This window comes from Oncorhynchus gorbuscha, linkage group LG16, assembly GCF_021184085.1.
Source record: "Oncorhynchus gorbuscha isolate QuinsamMale2020 ecotype Even-year linkage group LG16, OgorEven_v1.0, whole genome shotgun sequence".
Taxonomy (NCBI): Eukaryota; Metazoa; Chordata; class Actinopteri; order Salmoniformes; family Salmonidae; genus Oncorhynchus; species Oncorhynchus gorbuscha.
Window position 1 is genome coordinate 34,695,163 of NC_060188.1, and position 23,872 is coordinate 34,719,034.

Here is a 23,872-nt window from a genome sequence, read left to right on the forward strand (position 1 = left end):
ATATGTACCCTACAGCAGCCTAGAGGTAGGTCTGGCGGAGGCGAGAATGATGAAGCACTGTAGGCTACATGTGGGCATTGCGGAAGCCCTTTGGAGGCTTGACAAATTTGGCCAATCAGAAGGTAAAACAAAAACAAAATCTAAATTCATCATGTCTGTCTTGATGTTCATAAAACTTCACTGACCCCATTTTGCGCAGTGGAACGGAAAACGATATGTGACCACTTGGTTACGGTGACGTTCTGCGGAGGACACCCAAACCAGTGGCCACCTGCAAAGACCAAGAGCCTGACCCTCTCTGGAAGTTGCTGTCGCCCTGCTTGGGAAACTTAGCCTACAGAATTGTAATGAAACAGCAGGGAGCAGGTCTCGAACCCTCGACCTTCTAGCCCGAAGTCCTGCCTGCTATTGACTGTACCGCAAAAACATGCTCAAGCAGCAGAGTCGATTTCCGCGTTTATAAACCCAGGGTCGTTACACTATATTGGCTATTGGTTGAGATGCAGGGCCGGTTAGCTTGGTATGTCAGGATATTAGACATGTTGAATTGGGCCAAATTGGAAGTAATAATGAATGTAGGTTATAGTTTATTGAGATGCATTAATACACCACACTAAAAGCTTGATTTTATGTCTGTTTTACAGCTAATTTCCTGCAGTTCTATGTAGTCTAGTAATGATGTATGTTCACTACTTGGTCAATTGATTTGATGATCAAATCTATGCAAATTCATTATATGAATTGGTAGTTCACCTGTTTTATGTGATTCTGTAATAGGGTATACTGCAACCATGTGTTCAAGCTAATCAAATCAACGTGTATTTAGCGTTGTCCTTTAACAACCACGAATGGCGCCCTAATCATTTAAAATAACACTCGTCACGATCTGCTGCCTACGCCTAATAGTGCTTCCCACTCATCATGTATTATTATGGCAAATTGTAGACGATCACTTCTCACAATGGTGCTCGTTTAGTGAAGTTAGATCAAAGCTTAATCAATGTCTCGCAAGATCACATGACGATAACATAACGGAAGCGAATATAATAGCATAGTATAATAGTAGGCCTATAACGTTACCGTTCAACTCTGTTACGCCAAAAGTACTCATTTCTAATGAGATTTTTTAGCTGAAACTGAATAACCATCTAATGAGATGATTAGCTGAAACTGAATAGTAAAACAAAAACACATTATTGCGCCAAAACTCAGCAGAGCCACGAGGCAGGATATATGCTGATTGAAACAAAATACAGGTAAGGCTAATAATTTAATAACAACATATGCTCTAATTCGCTCATGAAAACAGTATTTCAAGAAGATCAAAATGCATGGGCTATTCCCATGAAACTGATTGAGATCAATTAAAGTATTGGCATGCAGATGCGATTTCACCGGTAAAAACGTGAATAGGCCTAATTAGCATTCACGATTGACAGTGATGATGGCCTATTTTGAAATTAAGTATGCCTAATTTGAGGGTATTAAAAATACAAAATTTTCTTCAGACAATATGTGGGCATTGGCAGATGTTGCAATTGGAGTATGCACTTGATGCATATTCTTTAGCAGAGCTCTCCAACCCTGTTCCTGGAGAGCTAACATCCTGTAGGTTTTCATTCCAACCCTAATCTAGCGCACCTGATTCTAATAATTAGCTGGTTTATAAAATGAATCAATGAATCCAATTGCGGTTGGAGTGAAAGCCTACAGGAGAGTAGCGTGTCAGGAACGGGGTTGGAGAGCCCTGTAATGATAGGCTACATCCGTCGTACGAACTTTGACTGAGGAAATGATGACGTCTTTACATAAGTCGTCTACGGCGATACGGATATCACTTATTACTGATATCGACATCGTTTGAGTTTAGTTGAATTTTTACACCGACAGTGCACATTAATCAACGTTCCAGTAAAAGTGCCAGTTTTAGCCAGCCGACTAATTTTCAAATGCAGTCCCTGGGCAGGTTATTAAAAACAGTTACAATAACAATACAGACAATCAACGAACAGTGAGCACACCCAGAGCAACATAGGACAAGCTAACACGTAACATGCGCATTGTGAATCGCACTGCTGCTCTCTCGTTTATTTATTTGCGGATTGCGGATTGTGGTTGTTGTGGATGCCTGTTCACCAATCTAAATGTGTATTTGAACCCAATAATGGTTGAATTCAAGAAGTTTAAGCTACCTATATCAATCATTGTTTTTGAAACCAGTGGACAGCCAGTGAAAAATGCACTCTTGCAACAGCTGCATAGTGCGGATCCAAGCCTATGGAATAAACGCGGAGCTTTTATTGCTCAATCTAATTAATGCTGATAAAATAAATACATCCATAGGCCTAATGGACACATGCTCAAACTTGTACACTTTTGATAGACTTAAAGGGGCAATCTGTAGTTTCTGCATCAATTTGACTTACAAATTATATATATATATATCCATTGATTCTTGAAGAATATAATTTATAAATCCCTCATGAGCTTAGTTCATCTGTCACTCCATGAGAACCCAAAATATAAACTTGTTTTATTCCAATGTTTGTAAACATTGTAAATGTTAACAAACACGGTATAGCCCCATAACATGGTTAAAACAATCATTTTATATCATGGATGGTCAGTTCTTACATCCATAGCTCTGTCTATTAATCTGAGAGTGGTTACATTTCTCCGTGACAACACAATCATAAATAATGAGGAGGGGTGGCTAATAAATCCTTAGTTTTGAGGTCATGCTCAGGTAAAACATTTAGGCTAATCTGTACTTCCATATTTCCAAGTCCTATTCTTGAAGATCAAGAGGTATAACATTTATTGGAATGACTGGAATGCTGATAGACTTTTGTTTTTAATGTAAAGATATAATTTAATCATATTATTATATGTAGTAGAAAGCAATGGGTTAGAAGAAGCCAACATAACCAACCCATAAAGTCAAATGTAACATCCATATATGGCCAGTTATATACACTTGATTTATTGATTTATCCTGCAGTAGATGTCGTTCAATTGGTAACATACATTTTTGTCTTCTTCTAATGCCTCTTATAGGGAAAGTAATCTAAAAGTAACGGAATGTAGTCAGATTATGTTACTGAGTTTGGGTAATCCCACAATTACGTTACTGATTACAATTTTGGACAGGTAACTGTAACGGATTACATTTAGAAAGCAATCTACCCAACCCTGGAGGTAGATAATCTGATGCTAGATCTGTTAAAAGAGCAATTTGCTAAAAAGTGTCGTGTACGCCCCCCTCTGCACTACGCAAACTCACATCGTCCGGGGCAGTGTTTTGAAATAAGACAAGATGTCTGCCGGAGCAGTGCTAATGGCGAGCGAGCGTCATATTCGAGACAATAACTATAACAACAATCTTCCAGAGGACCGAATGGACGTTGAAATTGACCCAGGACACAACCTAACGGACCGGGAAGACTTGGACGCCGGAATACAAGCCCCTTGTTCATCTAACGGCAGTGGCGGGGAGGAGGATGAGTCGGAGGCCATTGATCGGGAAAGAGAAGCCGGGGGCTCGATTCTTCAGCGCAACGGGGAAGGAGTGTTGTTGGGCAGGGAGCAAGAGGTGTCGGTCGAAATCGGAGAGACGTATTTATGTCAGCGAGCCGACAAAACATGGCGTAAGTATTTGTTTATAAACCAATACTAGTTAGCTACGTTTGAAAAGGCTGTGAGGCAGAGGCGTGCATCTAAAGACTGATAAGAGAAACATTTCGTGACTAACTGCAGTTTTTTTTTATCGACGTTGTTGGTGATCTCAAGATCAAGTTTGCTTCTTGACCATTAGATATGTTCAATTGTGGTTTTGTTTGTTGTTTACATTCAAGCCCATCAAGCTCCATGAGCTGTAAGCTATAGTTAGCAAGCTAGATGTGCTTTTTACAGAGATGGCTACAGTTAATTCAGTAAAACTCAACCTCTTTCAGATTCTGCTGAGGTTATCCAGTCCCGGCTGAACGAACAGGAGGGCAGAGAGGAGTTCTACGTACACTATGTTGGATGTGAGTGGCACACAGAGCATGGAAGTGCTGTGTATCTTTTCATACACCTCTCCTTCTACTTTCTTCCACCTCCCTTTATCGTTTCTTCCTTCTCCTCCAATGCCCTCTCTACCCCTCCCCTGGAACTGTAGTTAACAGACGTCTGGATGAGTGGGTGGGCAAGGCTCGCCTGGCACTGACCAAGACGGCGAAGGACGCAGTGACAAAAATCGCTGAGGGTGGAGGAGGGGGCGAGCTGGGGGAGCAGCCCGAGAGGAAGATCACCCGCAACCAGAAACGCAAACATGATGAGATCAACCACGTGCAGAAGGTAGGCTAGTGGAGGAGGTTCTAGACTACATACCCCCACAGCGGGGGATCAGGTCCCCTTTGTCAATTTCTAAATTGTTCTTCTGTCAGTCAGATGAGTTATATTCAGATGTTAAATGGGCTCCCTCTGTTCTGTTTTCTAATGGAACTCCTCTTTCCCTCCAGACGTATGCAGAGATGGACCCCACCACAGCTGCCCTGGAGAAGGAGCATGAGGCGGTAAGTGTGTAGCTATAATGTAAGCGCCTTTTGATATACAGAACCTGTCAAAAGTTTGGACGCCTATTCATTCCAGGGTTTTTGTTGAATTTGTATTATTTTCTACATTGTAGAAGAATAGTGAAGACATCAAAACTATGAACTATGTTAAACAAATCAAAAATATATTTGAGATTCTTCAAAGTAGCCACCTTTTGCCTTGATGACGGCATTGCACACTCTTGGCATTCTCTCAACCAGCTTCATGAGGTAGTCACCTGGAATGCATTTCAATTAACAGGTGTGCCTTGTTAATTTGTGGAATTCCTTTCCTTAATGGGTTTGAGCCAATCAGTTGTGTTGTGACAAGGTAGGGGTGGTATACAGAAGATGGCCCTATTTGGTAAAATACAAAGTACATATTATGGCAAGAACAGCTCAAATAAGCAAAGAGAAATGGCAGCTCATCATTACTTTAAGACTTGTAGGTCAGTCAATCTGGATTTTTAAGAACTTTGAAAGTTTCTTCAAGTGCAGTCACAAAAACCATCAAGCGCTATGATGAAACTGGCTCTCATGAGGACCGCCACAGGAATGAAACACCCAGTTACCTCTGCTGCAGAGGATAAGTTCATTAGACTTACCAGCCTCAGAAATTGCAGCCCAAATAAATGCATCACAAAGTTCAAGTAACAGACACATCTCAACATCAACTGTTCAGAGGAGACTGCGTGAATCAGTCCTCCATGGTTGAATTTCTGAAAAGAAACCACTACTAAAGAAAACCAATAAGAAGAAACAACTTGCTTGGGCCAAGAAACACGAGCAATGGACATTAGACCGGTGGAAATCTGTCCTTTGGTCTGATTAGTCCAAATGTGAGATTTTTGGTTCCCACCAATGTATCTTTGTGAGACTCAAAGTAGGTGAACGGATTATCTCCATGTGTAGTTCCCACCGTGAAGCATGGAGGAGGTGTGATGTTGTGAGGGTGCATTGCTGGTGACACTGGCAGTGATTTATTTATAATTCAAGGCACAGTTAACCAGCATGGCCACCGCACCATTTTGCAGCGATACGCCATCCCATCTGGTTTGCGGTTAGTGGGACTATAAATTGTTTTCAACAGGACAATGACCCAAAACACACCTCCAGGCTGTGTAAGGGTGGTGGTGGAGTGCTGCATCAGATGACCTGGCATATACAATCACCCCACCCCAACTCAATTGAGCGGGTTTGGGATGAGTTGGACCGCAGAGTGAAGGAAAAGCAGCCAACAAGTGCTCAGCATAATGTGGGAACTCCTTGAAACTGTTGGAAAAGCATTCCAGGTGAAGTTGATTGAGAAAATGCTAAGAGTGTGCAAAGGTGTCATCAAGACAAAGGGTGGCTATTTGAAGAATCTCAAGTATAAAATATATTTTGATTTGTTTAACGCTCTTTTGGTTCCTACATGATTCCATATGTGTTATTTCATAATGTTGTCTTCACTATTATTCTACAATGTAGAAAATAGTACAAATAAAGAAAAAACCCTTGAATAAATAGGTGTGTCCATACTTTTGACCCGTACTGTATGTAGTAGTAAAACAATGCAATTCCTAGAGAAGGGGGGAGGAAAGTATAAATGTGTCCTTGCCTCTCTCTCCCAGATTACTAAAGTGAAGTACGTGGACAAGATCCAGATTGGCAACTTTGAGATTGACGCCTGGTACTTCTCCCCATTCCCAGAGGACTACGGCAAACAGCCCAAGCTGTGGATCTGCGAGTACTGCCTCAAGTACATGAAGTACGAGAAGACCTTCAGATACCACCTGGTCAGTGACTGTCAGCTTCATCAGTTTAAAAGCACTGTTAGCTTCAACATTGCTGTTGTCTTTTTATTACCATCTAGCATTTGAGCCTAGCACTTCTATTTGACCAATATACAGTTGAAAAGCTTTGAACCACATACTTATGTCTCATCCTTCTTCACCTCTATTTCCTCTCTCTACCTTTCCTCTCTATCTGTTCCTCCAGTCCCAATGTCAGTGGAGGCAGCCTCCAGGGAAAGAGATCTACAGGCGGAGCAACATCTCTGTATACGAAGTGGACGGTCGTGACCACAAGGTAAGGACACGAGGCAGGACCAGACCACAGAGAATTACCCCAAACTGTGTCCTTGAAAGCAATATAAACAGGTGTTAGTTAACTGGGAACAAGAACAACCTTGACCATTCAACTTAGGTCTTGGGGGTACCCCTGATTTGCATATGTTTGTTCCAGCCCAGCACTCGCACCTGACTCAACATCATTGAGCAACTGCAAAGTGTATTAAAACAAAACAAACAAACCCGCTGATGATAATACTGACCCATGTCTCATTCTGTAGATCTACTGTCAGAACCTGTGTCTACTGGCCAAGCTCTTCCTGGACCACAAGACGCTGTACTTTGACGTGGAGCCTTTTGTCTTTTACATCCTGACTGAAGTCAACAGGCAGGGAGCACACATAGTGGGATACTTCTCCAAAGTAAGTACTGGTCCCAGTACAGGGATGGGGATATCGGTAGCTACTTGTCCAAATAAAAAATGTATATCTGTAATGTAGCTGGTTTCTTTTGGGCATGGGTTAGTAACAGATTTCATTAATGATTGCCATTCAAAATAAAATAAAATTGTATTTGTCACTTGCGCAGAATACAACGAACACAGTGAAATGCTTACTTACAAACCCTTAACCAACAATGCAGGAAAAAAATAAGTGTTAAGAAAATATTTACTAAATAAACTGAAGTAAACAATAAATACATAAAATAGAAAACTAACAGTGAAGAGGCTATATACAGGGGGTACCGGTACAGAATCAATGTGTGGGGGCACAGGTTAGTCCAGGTAATGTGTACATGTAATGCAAATAGTCCGGGTAGCCAGTTGGTTAGCTGTTCAGGCGTCTTGGGGATAGAAGCTGTTAAGAAGCCTTTTGGACCTAAAAATGTCTTATGTCTTGAAGAAAGTCTCAAATCTGAAGGAAAGTGTTCATCGTTTTAGGAGAATGGATAACTGGTATAGTGTTGGCCTACAAAAGCTGAGCCTGTTTTGTGTGTTCCACAGGAGAAAGAGTCGCCAGATGGGAATAACGTGGCGTGTATCCTCACCCTCCCACCCTACCAGCGCAGAGGATACGGAAAGTTCCTCATAGCCTTCAGTGAGTGGGATACACACACACACACACACACACACACACACACACACACACACACACACACACACACACACACACACACACACACACACACACACACACACACACACACACACACACACACACACGAGAGCTGGGCAGTATAGACAAAAATACATATTACGATAAATTGAGTCAATTATTAGGTTAATGATAAATTGTGAAGTTTATACAATTATTAAGCACTAATTACTTTATTTATACCCCTTAAACAACTACTACTACTACATTGAATGTTAGCAATTTCCCCATTAGCAATAGCTCATATTAGCCGGCTTAGGCCTATTCCATTTCAAACTTCACATTTCTAGTAAAGGCTACTTATCATTATTGTCGATATCAGTAAGATGTTGTTGATAAATGGCCGGTTTGGTTGGTGACGATGATTTTTGGTTTATCGTCCCAGCTCTAACACACACTATCACATGTGCTCTCTCTCTAGGTTATGAGCTGTCTAAATTGGAGAGTACAGTAGGTTCTCCAGAGAAGCCCCTGTCAGACCTGGGCAAGCTGAGCTACAGGAGCTACTGGTCCTGGGTGCTGCTGGAGATCCTCAGGGACTTCAGGGGTACGCTCTCCATCAAGGACCTCAGGTACGTACACATTACACACGTAACCTCTTCCACCTCACCATAAATATATTCTCATGTACAGTTCCAGTCAAAAGTCTAGACGCACTTACTCATTCCAGGGTTTTTCTCAGTTTTTACTATTTTCTACATTGTAGAATAGCAGTGAAACATCAACACTATGAAATAACACGTATGGAATCATGTAGTAACCAAAAAAGTGTTTATATTTGAGGTTCTTCAAAGTAGCCACCCTTTGTCTTGATGACAGCTTTGCAAACTGTTGGCATTCTCTCAACCAGCTTCATGAGGTAGTCACCTGTGATGCATTTCAATTAACAGGTGTGCCTTGTTTAAAATTGTATATGTGGAATTTCTCTCATTCTTAATGCGTTTGAGCCAATCAATTGTGTTGTGACAAGGTGGGGGTGGGATACAGAAGATAGCCCTATTTGGCAAAAGACCAAGTCCATATTATGGCAAGAACAACTCAAATAAGCAAAGATAAATTACTTTTAAGACATGAAGGTCAGTCAATTTGGAAAATTTCAAGAACTTTGAAAGTTTCTTCAAGTGCTGTCGCTATAGTGAAACTGGCTCTCATGAGGACTGCCACAGGAAAGGAAGACCTAGAGTTACCTCTGCTGCAGTGGACCAATTCGTTTGTGTGACCTGCCTCAGAAATTGCAGCCCAAATAAATGCTTCACGGAGTTCAAGTAACAGACTCATCTCAATATCAACTGTTCAGAGGAGACTGTGTGAATCAGGCCTCCATGGTCGAACTGCTGTAAAGAAACTACTACTAAAGGACACCAATAAGAAGAAGTGACTTGCTTGGGCCAAGAAACATGATCAATGAACATCAGACTAGTAGAAATCTGCCCTGATGAGTCCAAATTTTGCATTTTTGGTTCCAACCTCCGTGTCTTTGTGAGATGCGGAGTAGGTGAATGAATGATCTCCATGTGTGGTTCCCACTGTGATGCATGGAGGAGGATGTGTGGGGGTGCTTTGCTGGTGACACTGTCTGATTTTTATTTAGAATTCAATGCACACTTAACCAGCATGGATACCACAGCATTCTGCAGCGATACGCCATACCATCTGGTTTGCTCTTAGTTCCACTATCATTTGTTTTTCAACAGGACAATGACCAAAATCTCACCTCCTGGCTATGTAAGGGCTAGTTGACCAAGAAGGAGAGTGATGGAGTGCTGCATCAGATGACCTGGCCTCCACAATCACCTGACCTCAACCCAATTGAGAGGGTTTGGGATGAGTAGGACCGTAGAGTGAAGGAAAAGCAGCCAAAAAGTTCTCAGCATGTGTGGGAACTCCTTCAAGATAGTTGGCAAAGCATTCCATTAGACTACCTCATGAAGTTGGTTGAGAGAATGCCAAAAGTGTGCAAAGCTGTCATCAACACTTTTTTTGGTTACTACCTGATTCCATACGTTATTTCATAGTTTTGATATCTTCACTATTATTCAACAATGTAGAAAATAGTAAAAACAAGTAAAAATGGAATGATTAGGTGTCCAAATTTTAGTTTGGGACTGTATGTGAATATCCATCCACTTGCAAATCCACAACACCTGCATTCACTTGTACATACATACACTACCGTTCAAAAGTTTGGGGTCACTTAGAGATGTGCTTTACTTTAAAAAACAAGGACATTTTTTTTGTCCATGAAATAACACATTAATCAGAAATCCAGTGTAGACATTGTTAATGATTTAAATGACTATTGTAGCTGGAAAAGGTAGATTGTTTTATGGAATATTTACTATGGAATATTTACATAGGCGTACAGAGGCCTATTCTCAGCAACCATCATTCCTGTGTTCCAATGGCATGTTGTGAAGAGGCAACTCTGGGATGCTGACCTTCTAGGCAGACTTGCAAAGAAAAAGCCATATCTCAGACTGACTAATAAAAATAAAAGATTAAGATGGGCAAAAGAACACAGACACTGGATAGAGGAACTCTATCTAAAAAGCCAGCATCCCAGAGTCGCCTCTTCACTGTTTGCCCGTACTATTTAATGAAGCTTCCAGTTGAAGACTTGTGAGGTGTCTGTTTCTCAAACTAGACACTCTAATGTACTTGTCCTCTTGCTCAGTTGGGTACCGGGTCTCCCACTCCTCTTTCTATTCTGGTTAGAGACAGTTTGCGCTGTTCTATGAAGGGAGTAGTACACAGCATTGTACCGGATCTTCAGTTTCTTGGCAATTTCTCGCATGGAATAGCCTTCATTTCTCAGAACAAGAATAGACTGATGAGTTTCTAGACTGAAAGTCCTCTGTTTCTGGCCATTTTGAGCCTGTAATCAAACCCACAAATGCTGAGGCTCCAGATACTCAACAAGTCTAAAGAAGGCCAGTTTTATTGCTGCTTTAATCAGCACAACTGTTTTCAGCTGTGCTAACATCATTCCAAAAGGGTTTTCTCAGTGACCCCAAATTTTTCAACGGTAGTGTATGTACACTTCCGACTTCAACTGTATACAACTAAGGTTGGAGTCATTAAAACTCATTTTTCAATCACTTCACAAATTTCTTGTTAACAAACTATAGTTTTGGCAAGTCTGTTAGGACATCTACTTTACATTTGTTGACAGACAGATTATTTCACTTATAATTCACCGTATCACAATTCCAGTGGGTCAGAAGTTTACATACACTAAGTTGACTATGCCTTTAAACTGCTTGGAAAATTCCAGAAAATTATGTCATGACTTTAGAAGCTTCTGATAGGCTAATTGACATAATTTGAGTCAATTGGAGGTGTACCTGTGGATGTATTTCAAGGCCTACCTTCAAACTCAGTGCCTCTTTGCTTGACATCATGTGAAAATCAAAAGAAATCAGCCAAAAAAATTGGTTCATCCTTGAGAGCAATTTCCAAATGCCTGAAAGTACCATGCTATTCTATACAAACACTGGTATGCAAGTATAAACACCGTAGGACCACGCAGCTGTCATACTGCTCAGGAAGGAGATGTGTTCTGTCTCCTAGAGATGAATGTACTTTGGTGCGAAAAGTGCAAATCAATACCAGAACAACAGCAAAGGTCCTTGTGAAGATGCTGGAGGAAACCGGTACAAAAGTATTTATATCCACAGTAAAACGAGTCTTATATCGACATAACCTGAAAGGCCGCTCAACAAGGAAGAAACCACGGCTCCAAAACTGCCATATAAAAGCCAGACTACGGTTTGCAACTGCACATGGGGACAAAGATTGTACTTTTTGGAGAAATGTCCTCTGGTCTGATGAAACAAATAGAACTATTTGGCCATATCGTTATGTTTGGAGGAAAAAGTGGGAGGCTTGCAAGCTGAAGAACACCATCCCAACCATGAAGCAAGGTGGCAGCATCATGTTGCGGGGGTGCTTTGCTGCAGGAGGGTCTGGTGCACTTCACAAAATAGATGGCAGGCAGGAGAATTATGTGGATATATTGAAGCAACATCTCAAGACAGTCAGGAAGTTAAAGCTTGGTCGCAAATGGGTCTTCCAAGTGGACAATGACCCCAAGCATACTTCCAAAGTTGTGGCAAAATGGCTTAAGGACAATAAAGTCAAGGTATTGGAGTGGCCATCAAAGCCCTGACCTCAATCCTATAGACAATTTGTGGGCAGAAGTGAAAAAGTGTGTGCGAGCAAGGAGGCCTTCAAACCTGACTCAGTTACACCTGCTCTGTCAGGAGAAATGGGCCAAAATTCACCCACTTTATTGTGGAAGGCTACCTGAAATGTTTGACCCAAGTTAAACAATTTAAAGGCAATGCTATCAAATACTAATTGAGTGTATGTAAACTTTTGACCCACTGGGGTTGTGATGAAAGAAATAAATAATTCTCTACTATTATTCTGACATTTCACATTCTTAAAATAAAGTGGTGATCCTAACTGACCTAAGACAGGGAATTTTTAGGATTAAATGTCTGGAATTGTGAAACTGAGTTTAAATGTATTTGGCTAAGGTGTATGAACACTTCCGACTTCATCTGTACATTTGACCACACACACACCCAGCCCTAGATTCTCATTGCTCTCCTCCCTCCACAGTCAGATGACCAGTATTACCCAGGGTGACATCATCAGTACACTACAGTCCCTCAACATGGTGAAATACTGGAAGGGCCAGCATGTCATATGTGTCACTCCCAAACTGGTTGAGGAACACCTCAAGAGCGCCCAGTACAAGAAGCCGCCAATCACAGGTAGACATGTTTCCTTTTCACTTCTCATTTTCATGTCTCGAAGGCTCCGTCCCAAATGACACCTTATTCCCCCCCCCCCCCAGGTTTGCAGGTAGCCCAGAGCTTAAGAACGTTGGGCCAGTAATTGAAAGGTCGCTGGTTCGAATCCCTGAGCCGACTACATGAAAAATGTGTCTGCCTTTTGAGCAAGGCACTAGCTGACCTCTCTCTGAGAGTGTTTCAGGGATATGCAAAAATTCAGATTGACTTGCATATAATATACACTTCATGTGTGAAATAGAACAAATGTAAGCACCCACTTTTTTATTATTCCCTATATAGGGAATAGGGTGCCATTTGGGACAAGCCCCTAGTCCCTTCATTTGTAAGTACTTATCAGAAAGGACTGAATACTTTTTTTTGTGGCCTTGGTTCCATCTGAAATATACAGCAAAATGATTGAATACTTTATAGAGTTTACCTCACAGATTTGAAAAATGTGTTTTGCTATTGTGTTTAAAAAACAAGTATTCAGACCCCTTGACTTTTTCCACATTCTGTTACGTTACATCCTTATTGTAAAATGCATTAAATAAATACATACATCCTCAGCAATCTACGCACAATACCTCATAATGACAAAGCGAAAACAGGTTTTGGGAAATTTTTTCAAAAGTATTCAAAATAAAAACTGAAATGCCTAATTAAAATGGGTAATGTTGAAGGATTAATGTTCTCTCTCTTAGAAAATAGTCCTGATCATATAGGTCTAATCCTAGACAATAAAAAATAAAAAAAGAACAATACCCAGAATCCTTAATTTTAAATGGTAAAGTCATGTCTTCCTACACAATAACAAAACACATTTGTTCATTTTTGCAAAAACAAATCTTTTGAGAATCCTTATTCTCGTGGTCTGAGAGTCTTTAGGTGCCTTTTGGCAAACTCCAAGCGGGCTGTCATGTGCTTCCGTCTGCCTACTCTACCATAAAGGCCTGATTGGTGGAGTGCTGCAAGGACTGTTGTCCTTCTGGAATGTTCTCTCATCTCCACAGAGGAACTCTTGAGCTCTGTCAGTGACCATTGGGTTCTTGGTCACCTCCCTGACCAAGGCCCTTCTCTCCCGATTGCTCAATTTGGACGGGCAGACAGCGCTAGGAGTCTTGGTCGTTCCAAACTTCTTCCATTTAAGAATGATGGAAGTCACTGTGTTCTTGGGGACCTTCAATGCTACAGAAATGTTTTGGTACCCTTCCCCAGACCTTCCCCACAATCCCGTCTTGGAGCTCTACAGACAATTCTTTCAACCTTGCTTGGTTTTTGCTCTGATATGCACTGTCAACTATGGGACCTTATATAGACAAGTGTGTGCCTTTCCAAATCATGTCCAATCAATTGAATTTACCACAAGTGGACTCCAATCAAGTTGTAGAGACGTCTCAAGGATGATAATTGGAAACCGGATGCACCTGACCTAAATTTCGAGTCCCATAGCAAAGGTTCTAATTACTTATGTAAATAAGGTATTTCTGTTATTTTAATAAATTAGCTAAAAAAAACTTTTAGCTTTGTTTTTATGGGGTTTTGTGTGTAGGTTGCTGAGGATTTTATTTAATACAGTTTTGAATTAGTCTAACGTAGCAAAATGTGGAAAGTCCAGGGGGGTCTGAATACACTATAAAAGAATAACAACAAAAAATATCTAGTTAACAGAAGAAAGGAAGACAAAATAAGGACAAAAGAAGGACAGAAGAAAAAGGAAAAGAGAGAGGACAACATAGTGAAACAGTCAGCACTTCTATTGCAACTTGTATTTCGTCGTCCTAACGTAGTCTACACTGCTATCTGCCCAGCAGCTAGCCAGCTAGCATACGTCCACCGTCTACCGAATAGCAGCACTGTAAAAACTATTACACTCAACTGAACGACTTGATTAGTGTAGTGTTAGCTAGCTACATAGTTGTCTTTGCTTCGTATCCAAGATAATTGTGTAGTTTAGAGCGTGTAGTCTTAGAGTGATTATCTTAATTTACTGAGGTTAGCTAGCCAGCTATTTGTCGTCCTTAACGTAGGAGACACTGCTAGCTAGCCAACAGCTAGCCAACGTCTACTGAATAGAACTTCCGCACTCAACAACCCGGTCGCATTCCGCTTCGCTCCACAGGTAGTATCACATTTTTCATTTCATTTCATTACAGCACAACGGTTTGATTTGTTTGATCGTAACATAGCTAGCTACATAGCCGTCTGTGTATCAAAGATAATTGTTGTCGTTCTTTTAACGCAACGTAACGTAATCAACACTGCTAGCTAGCCAGCTAGCCCCCGAATAGCAGCACTGTAGAAACTATTACACTCAACGGAACAACTTGATTAGTGTAGTGTCAACAACGCAGCCACTGCCAGCTAGCCTACAAAGTCAACAACGCAGCCACTGCCAGCTAGCCTACTTCAGCAGTACTGTATCATTTTAATCATTTTAGTCAATAAGATTCTTGCTACGTAAGCTTAACTTTCTGAACATTTGAGACGTGTAGTCCACTTGTCATTCCAATCTCCTTGCATTAGCGTAGCCTCTTCTGTAGCCTGTCAACTATGTGTCTGTCTATCCCTGTTCTCTCCTCTCTGCACAGACCATACAAACGCTCCACACCGCGTGGCCGCTGCCACCTAATCTGGTGATCCCAGCGCGCACGACCCACGTGGAGTTCCAGGTCTCCGGTAGCCTCTGGAACTGCCGATCTGCAGCCAACAAGGCAGAGTTAATCTCAGCCTATGCCTCCCTCCAGTCCCTCGACTTCTTGGCACTGACAGAAACATGGATCACCACAGATAACACTGCTACTCCTACTGCTCTCTCTTCGTCCGCCCACGTGTTCTCGCACACCCCGAGAGCTTCTGGTCAGCGGGGTGGTGGCATCGGGATCCTTATCTCTCCCAAGTGGTCATTCTCTTTCTCCCCTTACCCATCTGTCTATCGCCTCCTTTGAATTTCATGCTGTCACAGTTACCAGCCCTTTCAAGCTTAACATCCTTATCATTTATCGCCCTCCAGGTCCCCTCGGAGAGTTCATCAATGAGCTTGATGCCTTGATAAGCTCCTTTCCTGAGGATGGCTCACCTCTCACAGTTCTGGGCGACTTTAACCTCCCCACGTCTACCTTTGACTCATTCCTCTCTGCCTCCTTCTTTCCACTCCTCTCCTCTTTTGACCTCACCCTCTCACCTTCCCCCCCTACTCACAAGGCAGGCAATACGCTCGACCTCATCTTTACTAGATGCTGTTTTTCCACTAACCTCATTGCAACTCCCCTCCAAGTCTCCGACCACTACCTTGTATCCTTTTCCCTCTCGCTCTCATCCAACACTTCCCACACTGCCCCTACTCGGATGGTATGCCGTCCCAACCTTCGCTCTCTCTCCCCCGCTACTCTCTCCTCTTCCATCCTATCATCTCTTCCCTCTGCTCAAACCTTCTCCAACCTATCTCCTGATTCTGCCTCCTCAACCCTCCTCTCTTCCCTTTCTGCATCCTTTGACTCTCTATGTCCCCTATCTTCCAGGCCGGCTCGGTCCTCCCCTCCCGCTCCGTGGCTTGACGACTCATTGCGAGCTCATAGAACAGGGCTCCGGGCAGCCGAGCGGAAATGGAGGAAAACTCGCCTCCTTGCGGACCTGGCATCCTTTCACTCCCTCCTCTCTACATTTTCCTCCTCTGTCTCTGCTGCTAAAGCCACTTTCTACCACTCTAAATTCCAAGCATCTGCCTCTAACCCTAGGAAGCTCTTTGCCACCTTCTCCTCCCTCCTGAATCCTCCTCCCCCTCCCCCCTCCTCCCTCTCTGCAGATGACGTCAACCATTTTGAAAAGAAGGTCGGACATCCGATCCTCGTTTGCTAAGTCAAACGACACCGCTGGTTCTGCTCACAGTGCCCTACCCTGTGCGCTGACCTCTTTCTCCCTCTCTCTCCAGATGAAATCTCGCGTCTTGTGACGGCCGGCCGCCCAACAACCTGCCCGCTTGACCCTATCCCCTCCTCTCTTCTCCAGACCATTTCCGGAGACCTTCTCCCTTACCTCACCTCGCTCATCAACTTATCCCTGACCGCTGGCTACGTCCCTTCCGTCTTCAAGAGAGCGAGAGTTGCACCCCTTCTGAAAAAACCTACACTCGATCCCTCCGATGTCAACAACTACAGACCAGTATCCCTTCTTTCTTTTCTCTCCAAAACTCTTGAACGTGCCGTCCTTGGTCAGCTCTCCCGCTATCTCTCTCAGAATGACCTTCTTGATCCAAATCAGTCAGGTTTCAAGACTAGTCATTCAACTGAGACTGCTCTCCTCTGTATCACGGAGGCGCTCCGCACCGCTAAAGCTAACTCTCTCTCCTCTGCTCTCATCCTTCTAGACCTATCGGCTGCCTTCGATACTGTGAACCATCAGATACTCCTCTCCACCCTCTCCGAGTTGGGCATCTCCGGCGTGGCCCACGCTTGGATTGCGTCCTACCTGACAGGTCGCTCCTACCAGGTGGCGTGGCGCGAATCTGTCTCCTCACCATGCGCTCTCACCACTGGTGTCCCCCAGGGCTCTGTTCTAGGCCCTCTCCTATTCTCGCTATACACCAAGTCACTTGGCTCTGTCATAACCTCACATGGTCTCTCCTATCATTGCTATGCAGACGACACACAATTAATCTTCTCCTTTCCCCCTTCTGATGACCAGGTGGCGAATCGCATCTCTGCATGTCTGGCAGGCATATCAGTGTGGATGACGGATCACCACCTCAAGCTGAACTTCGGCAAGACGGAGCTGCTCTTCCTCCCGGGGAAGGACTGCCCGTTCCATGATCTCGCCATCACGGTTGACAACTCCATTGTGTCCTCCTCCCAGAGCGCTAAGAACCTTGGCGTGATCCTGGACAACACCCTGTCGTTCTCAACTAACATCAAGGCGGTGGCCCGTTCCTGTAGGTTCATGCTCTACAACATCCGCAGAGTACGACCCTGCCTCACACAGGAAGCGGCACAGGTCCTAATCCAGGCACTTGTCATCTCCCGTCTGGATTACTGCAACTCGCTGTTGGCTGGGCTCCCTGCCTGTGCCATTAAACCCCTACAACTCATCCAGAACGCCGCAGCCCGTCTGGTGTTCAACCTTCCCAAGTTCTCTCACGTCACCCCGCTCCTCCGCTCTCTCCACTGGCTTCCAGTTGAAGCTCGCATCCGCTACAAGACCATGGTGCTTGCCTACGGAGCTGTGAGGGGAACGGCACCTCAGTACCTCCAGGCTCTGATCAGGCCCTACACCCAAATAAGGGCACTGCGTTCATCCACCTCTGGCCTGCTCGCCTCCCTACCACTGAGGAAGTACAGTTCCCGCTCAGCCCAGTCAAAACTGTTCGCTGCTCTGGCTCCCCAATGGTGGAACAAACTCCCTCACGACGCCAGGACAGCGGAGTCAATCACCACCTTCCGGAGACACCTGAAACCCCACCTCTTTAAGGAATACCTAGGATAGGATAAAGTAATCCTTCTCACCCCCCTTAAAATATGTAGATGCACTATTGTAAAGTGGCTGTTCCACTGGATGTCATAAGGTGAATGCACCAATTTGTAAGTCGCTCTGGATAAGAGCGTCTGCTAAATGACTTAAATGTAAATGTAAATGTACACTGTACTTAGAAGAACTGCTAAAATGGTTTATTTATTAAATTTTTCCCTTCCCAGACAGCATAGGCAGCAGCTCTTTAGAGATGATGACTTGGAATTAAATGATAGTTATAAAACAAATGTAATATACACAATTGAAATATTTGATTGAAGTAAAGTAATGCGAATAAATTGTGTGTGTGTGATAAGCCGTAATGGGCCGTGACTACCATCATGAGACTTTTTATTAATTGTTTTATTCTGTGTTACAGCGTTCAATGTTTAAACAAATACTTTTTTTTTTGTAATGTACCAAAACCAACCTCAAAGCAGTAATCGCTCAGCACTAGTATACAGTATGCAGTTGTCTCGTGAGGATGACATAGTAACTGTCACAATATGTGTGTGAGTCTGACCAGAGTGATTCTCTGTCTCCCCAGTTGACACCGTGTGTCTGAAGTGGGCCCCGCCCAAACATAAGCAAGCCAAGTTCTCCAAGAAGTGAGGGGAGGTGCTACTGACATCATGCCAGACCACCCAACCAACCTACACACGCATGGTACTCGTTCTCAAAGTGCCTCCTTCCCTCCCCTTGTTCTTTGTCCCCAGTTTAAGCTATTTGTTGTAAAGAGGAACCAACATGTACATCACTAGCTTCTTTCAGTTTTTTCATTTGTTTTTTAAATAAACAAGAATGGTGATATTCACTTGGGTGATCTTTTTTCTTTCATTTAACTTAGTGATTTGTACTGACAATTTCTACATCAAATCAAATGTATTTATATAGCCCTTCGTACATCAGCTGATATCTCAAAGTGCTGTACAGAAACCCAGCCTAAAACCTAAAACAGCAAGCAATGCAGGTGTAGAAGCACGGTGGCTAGGAAAAACTCCCTAGGAAGAAACCTAGAGAGGAACCAGGCTATGTGGAGTGGCCAGTCCTCTTCTGGCTGTGCTGGGTGGAGATTATAACAGAACATGGCCAAGATGTTAAAATGTTCATAAATGACCAGCATGGTCGAATAATAATAAGGCAGAATAGTTGAAACTGGAGCAGCAGCATGGCCAGGTGGACTGGGGACAGCAAGGAGTCATCATGTCAGGTAGACCTTGGGCATGGTCCTAGGGCTCAGGTCCTCCGAGAGAGAGAAAGAAAGAGAGGAGAGAATTGGAGAATGCACACTTACATTCACACAGGACACCGAATAGGACAGGAGAAGTATTCCAGATATAACAAACTGACCCTAGCCCCCCGACACAAACTACTGCAGCATAAATCCTGGAGGCTGAGACAGGAGGGGTCAGGAGACACTGTGGCCCCATCCGAGGACACCCCCGGACAGGGCCAAACAGGAAGGATATAACCCCACCCACTTTGCCAAAGCACAGCCCCCACACCACTAGAGGGACATCTTCAACCACCAACTTACCATTCTGAGACAAGGCTGAGTATAGCCCACAAAGATCTCCGCCATGGCACAACCCAAGGGGGGACGCCAACCCAGACAGGATGACCACATCAGTGAATCAACCCACTCAGGTGACGCACCCCTTCCAGGGACGGCATGAGAGAGCCCCAGTAAGCCAGTGACTCAGCTCCTGTAATAGGGTTAGAGGCAGAGAATCCCAGTGGAAAGAGGGGAACCGGCCAGGCAGAGACAGCAAGGGCGGTTCGTTGTTCCAGAGCCTTTCCGTTCACCTTCCCACTCCTGGGCCAGACTACACTCAATCATATGACCCACTGAAGAGATGAGTCTTCAGTAAAGACTTAAAGACTTACTTGACTCAATAGCAGTGTTTCTCTTATTTTTTTCCCCTTCGGGTGCAAAGGCACCTGAAGCAACTACTATGAAGACTGAGTGAAGACTATGCTTTGAAAATACTGGTAATAACAATCATGGATGACATTTTTTTAAAGTCAGTATTGTTTAAAAAAAATATTTTTTATTTTTTAAAGACAATGGTATTATATGGCACACAGTTGTTACTCATTTGTGTAAAGTGAAATATGAAGTGAGAGAAAGCAATTGGTATTAGATTTTTCACATGGAGGTGTTTTTCTCAACAAATTCCCGTAAGACTTTGTCTGTATTGTAATGGGGATAATAATACGTTTTTAAAGGAATTGAATGGGAAAACAGGGGTGTACGACACTCTTCCTAGAGTGTTAGGTTTGCAGGCTTTTGCTCTACCCCTGCTCTAACACACCTGAATACCGGTACACTTACTTTTCCTGGCAACTCATCCACGTCGCTCTGGCCAACTGACGCTTCTACTCCACCATGAGTCTGGATTTGCCTTCGACGATTTCTAGAATGCGAGCACATTCTGATTGGTCCCAGAAACAGATATAATGATGCTATCAACTTTAATACTCTTATTGGTTAGATTTGTTCTACGATCCAATAGCTGATGAATTTGTTTTGTACAACGCCCCTCATTTTGAAGTCAGTTTCAGATTGACTGAATTTATGTAGCGATCTATAGAGCAGCAGCATTAAAGTCCAGGTGAGTCATCAGGCAAACACTTGCTGAGCTGCGCTGTTTCAGGACTGCCTTAAAGGAATACTTTGCCAAAATCACACCGTGGCCCTTTATCAACTTCCCCAGAGTCAGATGAACTTGTGGATACCATTTTTATGTCTCTGTGTCCAGTATGAAGGAAGTTAAGAGATTTTTACAAGCCAATGCTAACTACATTGGCCTCAAAGTATTCATACCCCTCGACTTATTCCACATTTTGTTTTTATTTAATTTATTTAACTAGGCAAGTCAGTTAAGAACAAATTCAAATTTACAATGAATGCCTACCAAAAGGTAAAAGGCCTCCTGTGGGGATGGGGGCCGAGGATCTTCAAAAAAATATATATAATATAAATATAGGACAAAATACACAAGAGAGACAACGCTACATAAAGAGAGACCTAAAGACAACATAGCAAGGCAACAACATGGTAGCAACACAACATGATAGCAGCACAAAACATGGTACAAACATTATTGGGCACAGACAACGGAACAAACGGCAAGAAGGTAGACAATAATACATCGCACAAAGCAGCCACAAATGTCACTAAGAGTGTATGTGATTGAGTCTTTGAATGAAGAGATTGAGATAAAATTGTCCAGTCTTGAGTTTGTTGCAGCTTGTTCCAGTCGCTAGCTGCAGCGACCTGAAAAGAGCGACCCAGAGATGTGTGCTTTGGGGACTTTTAACAGAACGTGACTGGCAGATCGGGTGTTGTATGTGGAGGATGAGGGCTGCAGTAGATATCTCAGATATGGGAGAGTGAGGCCGAAGAGGGTTTTATAAATAAGCATCAACTAGTGGGTCTTGCGACAGGTATACAGATATTACCAGTTTACAGAAGAGTATAGAGTGTAGTGATGTGTCCTTTAAGGAGCATTGGTGGCAAATATGATGGCCGAATGGTAAAGAACATCGAGCCGCTCGAGAGCACCCTTACCTACCGATCTATAAATTATGTCTCAGTAATCTAGCATGGGTAGGATGGTCATCTGAATCAGGGTTAGTGTGACAGCTGGGGTGAAAGCGGAGCAATTACGATAGAGGAAACCAAGTCTAGATTTAACTTTAGCCTTCAGCTTTGATATGTGCTGAGAGAAGGACAGTCTAGCCATACTCCCAAGTACTTATATGAGGTGACTACCTCAAGCTCTAAACCCTCAGAGGTAATAATAACACCTGTGGGGCATTCTTCTTACCAAACCACATGACCTTTGTTTTGGAGATGTTCAGAACAAGGTTACGGGTAGTGAAAGCTTGTGGAACACTAAGAAAGATTTGTTGTAGAGCATTTAACACAAAATCTGGGGAGGGGCCAGCTGAGTATAAGAATATCATCTGCATATAAATGGATGAGCTTCCTACTGCCGGAGCTATGTTGTTGATGTAAATTGAGAAGAGTGTGGGGACTAGGATCAAGCCTTGGTGTACTCCCTTGGTGACAGGCAGAGATAGCAAATCTTTGGACTTTATACACCGCACTCTTTGAGAGAATTAGCTAGCAAACCAAAGACCCCTCAGAAACACCAATATTCCTTAGCCGGCCCACAAGAATGGAATGCTCTACCGTATCAAAATCTTTGGCCAAGTCAATAAAATAGCAGCACAATATTGCTTAGAATCAAGGGCAATGGTGACATTATTGAGGACCTTTTTAAGGTTGCAGTGTCACATCCATAACCTGAGTGGAAACCAGATTGCATACCCGAGATAATACTATAGACATCATAAAGCCAGTCAGTTGATTATTGCCAAGTTTTTCCAACACTTTTGATAAACATGGTAAAATAGAAATAGGCCTATAACAGTTAGGATCAGCTTGATCTCCCCCCGGATAAAGGACGAACTGTAGCTGCCTTCCAAGCAATGGGAACCTCCCAAGAAAAGAGAGACAGGTTAAAAAGGTTGGAGATGGGCTTGGCGATGATAGGGGCAGCAACCTTAAAGAAGAAAGGGTCTAAACCATCTGACCCAGATGGTTGTTTTGGGGTCAAGTTTAAGGAGCTCCTTTAGTACCTCGGACTCAGTGACCGCCTGTCGGGAGAAACTTTGTAGCGGTGCAGGGGAAAAATAGGGAGAAGCATCAGGCATTAGAAGTGGTGGGAGATGAGGAAATGTTGGATGGGCAAGGAGGCATGGCTGAGTCAAATAGGAATCATTTTTTAAAGAGCTCCGCCATGTGCTTCTTGTCAGTGACACCCACGTCATTAATATTAAAGGACATGGGCAGCGTTGAGGAGGAGAGTTTATTCTCCAGGTCATTAACCATTTTCCAGAACTTCTTGGGGTTAGACCCACAGAGAGAGAACTGCTCCTTAAAGTAACTAACTTTGGCCTTTCCTGATAGTCCGAGCGCACTTATTTCTCATTTGCCTGAACAATAGCCAATCAGCCTGAGTATGTGTGCGCCAAGCCTTTTGCCAAATGCAATTCTTGAGGTGGAGTGAGACTGCAAGATCACGGTCGACCCAAGGGCTGAACCTTTTAAATTCTAATTTTCTTTATGGAGGCGTGTTTGTTAACAATACCACTGAAAATATCAAAAAAGAAGGTCCAAGCACTCTTCAACAGAGGGGATCAAGCTGATTCTATACCAATTTACAGAGGCCAGTTCATGAAGGAAGGCCTGCTCATGAAAGTTTTTTAGCAAGTGTCTATGACAAATCAGGACAGGTCGTTTCACTGAGCAGCCATCACGAACACAAGCTGTAAAACAGTGATCGCTAAGGTCATTACAGAAAACACCAGACTGATACCTATCAGGATTATTTGATAACATCAAGGAGGATAACATCAAGGAGAGTAGCCTTTTCTGGGTGTTTGGAGTCATGCCTTGTGGGATTGGTAATAATCTGAGAAAGATTTTGGCAGTCCCATTGTTATAGCCCAAATAAATCATTTTTTAAACGCATTTTCATACTACCCTTTCATGACAAAGTGAAAACATGATTTAAGAAATGTTTGTACATTTATTGAAAATGAAATCTGGAAATATCTCATTTACATAAGTATTCACACCCCTGAGTGTGAATGTTAGAATCACCATTGGCAATTGAAGGGGGTTCACCTAAGAGTCATGATAGGGGCTGTACCAAATGTTTGATGTATTATAATAATTGATGAACAATATATATACATTATGAGGTTTAATATTG

General features: G+C 43.0%; 1 protein-coding gene across 4 annotated transcripts; it reads left to right on the plus strand.

Moving 5' to 3' along the window:
* Positions 1-41: 41 nt before the first annotated feature.
* On the plus strand, positions 42-18,897 carry kat8 (K(lysine) acetyltransferase 8). Of its 4 annotated transcripts, none has more exons than XM_046307372.1 (12): positions 42-122; positions 3,390-3,647; positions 3,954-4,028; positions 4,160-4,338; positions 4,503-4,556; positions 6,188-6,352; positions 6,555-6,644; positions 6,907-7,047; positions 7,629-7,722; positions 8,201-8,351; positions 12,406-12,560; positions 18,631-18,897. In XM_046307372.1, exons 1-12 carry the CDS (start codon positions 47-49, stop codon positions 18,693-18,695), a joined length of 1,503 nt encoding a protein of 500 aa, XP_046163328.1. In that variant the 5' UTR covers positions 42-46; the 3' UTR covers positions 18,696-18,897. The 4 variants fall into 4 exon arrangements, with proteins under 4 accessions (XP_046163328.1, XP_046163330.1, XP_046163331.1 ...); XM_046307374.1 differs by lacking the exon at positions 18,631-18,897 and adding an exon at positions 12,644-13,810; XM_046307375.1 differs by lacking the exon at positions 42-122 and adding an exon at positions 976-1,256.
* Positions 18,898-23,872: the final 4,975 nt, after the last annotated feature.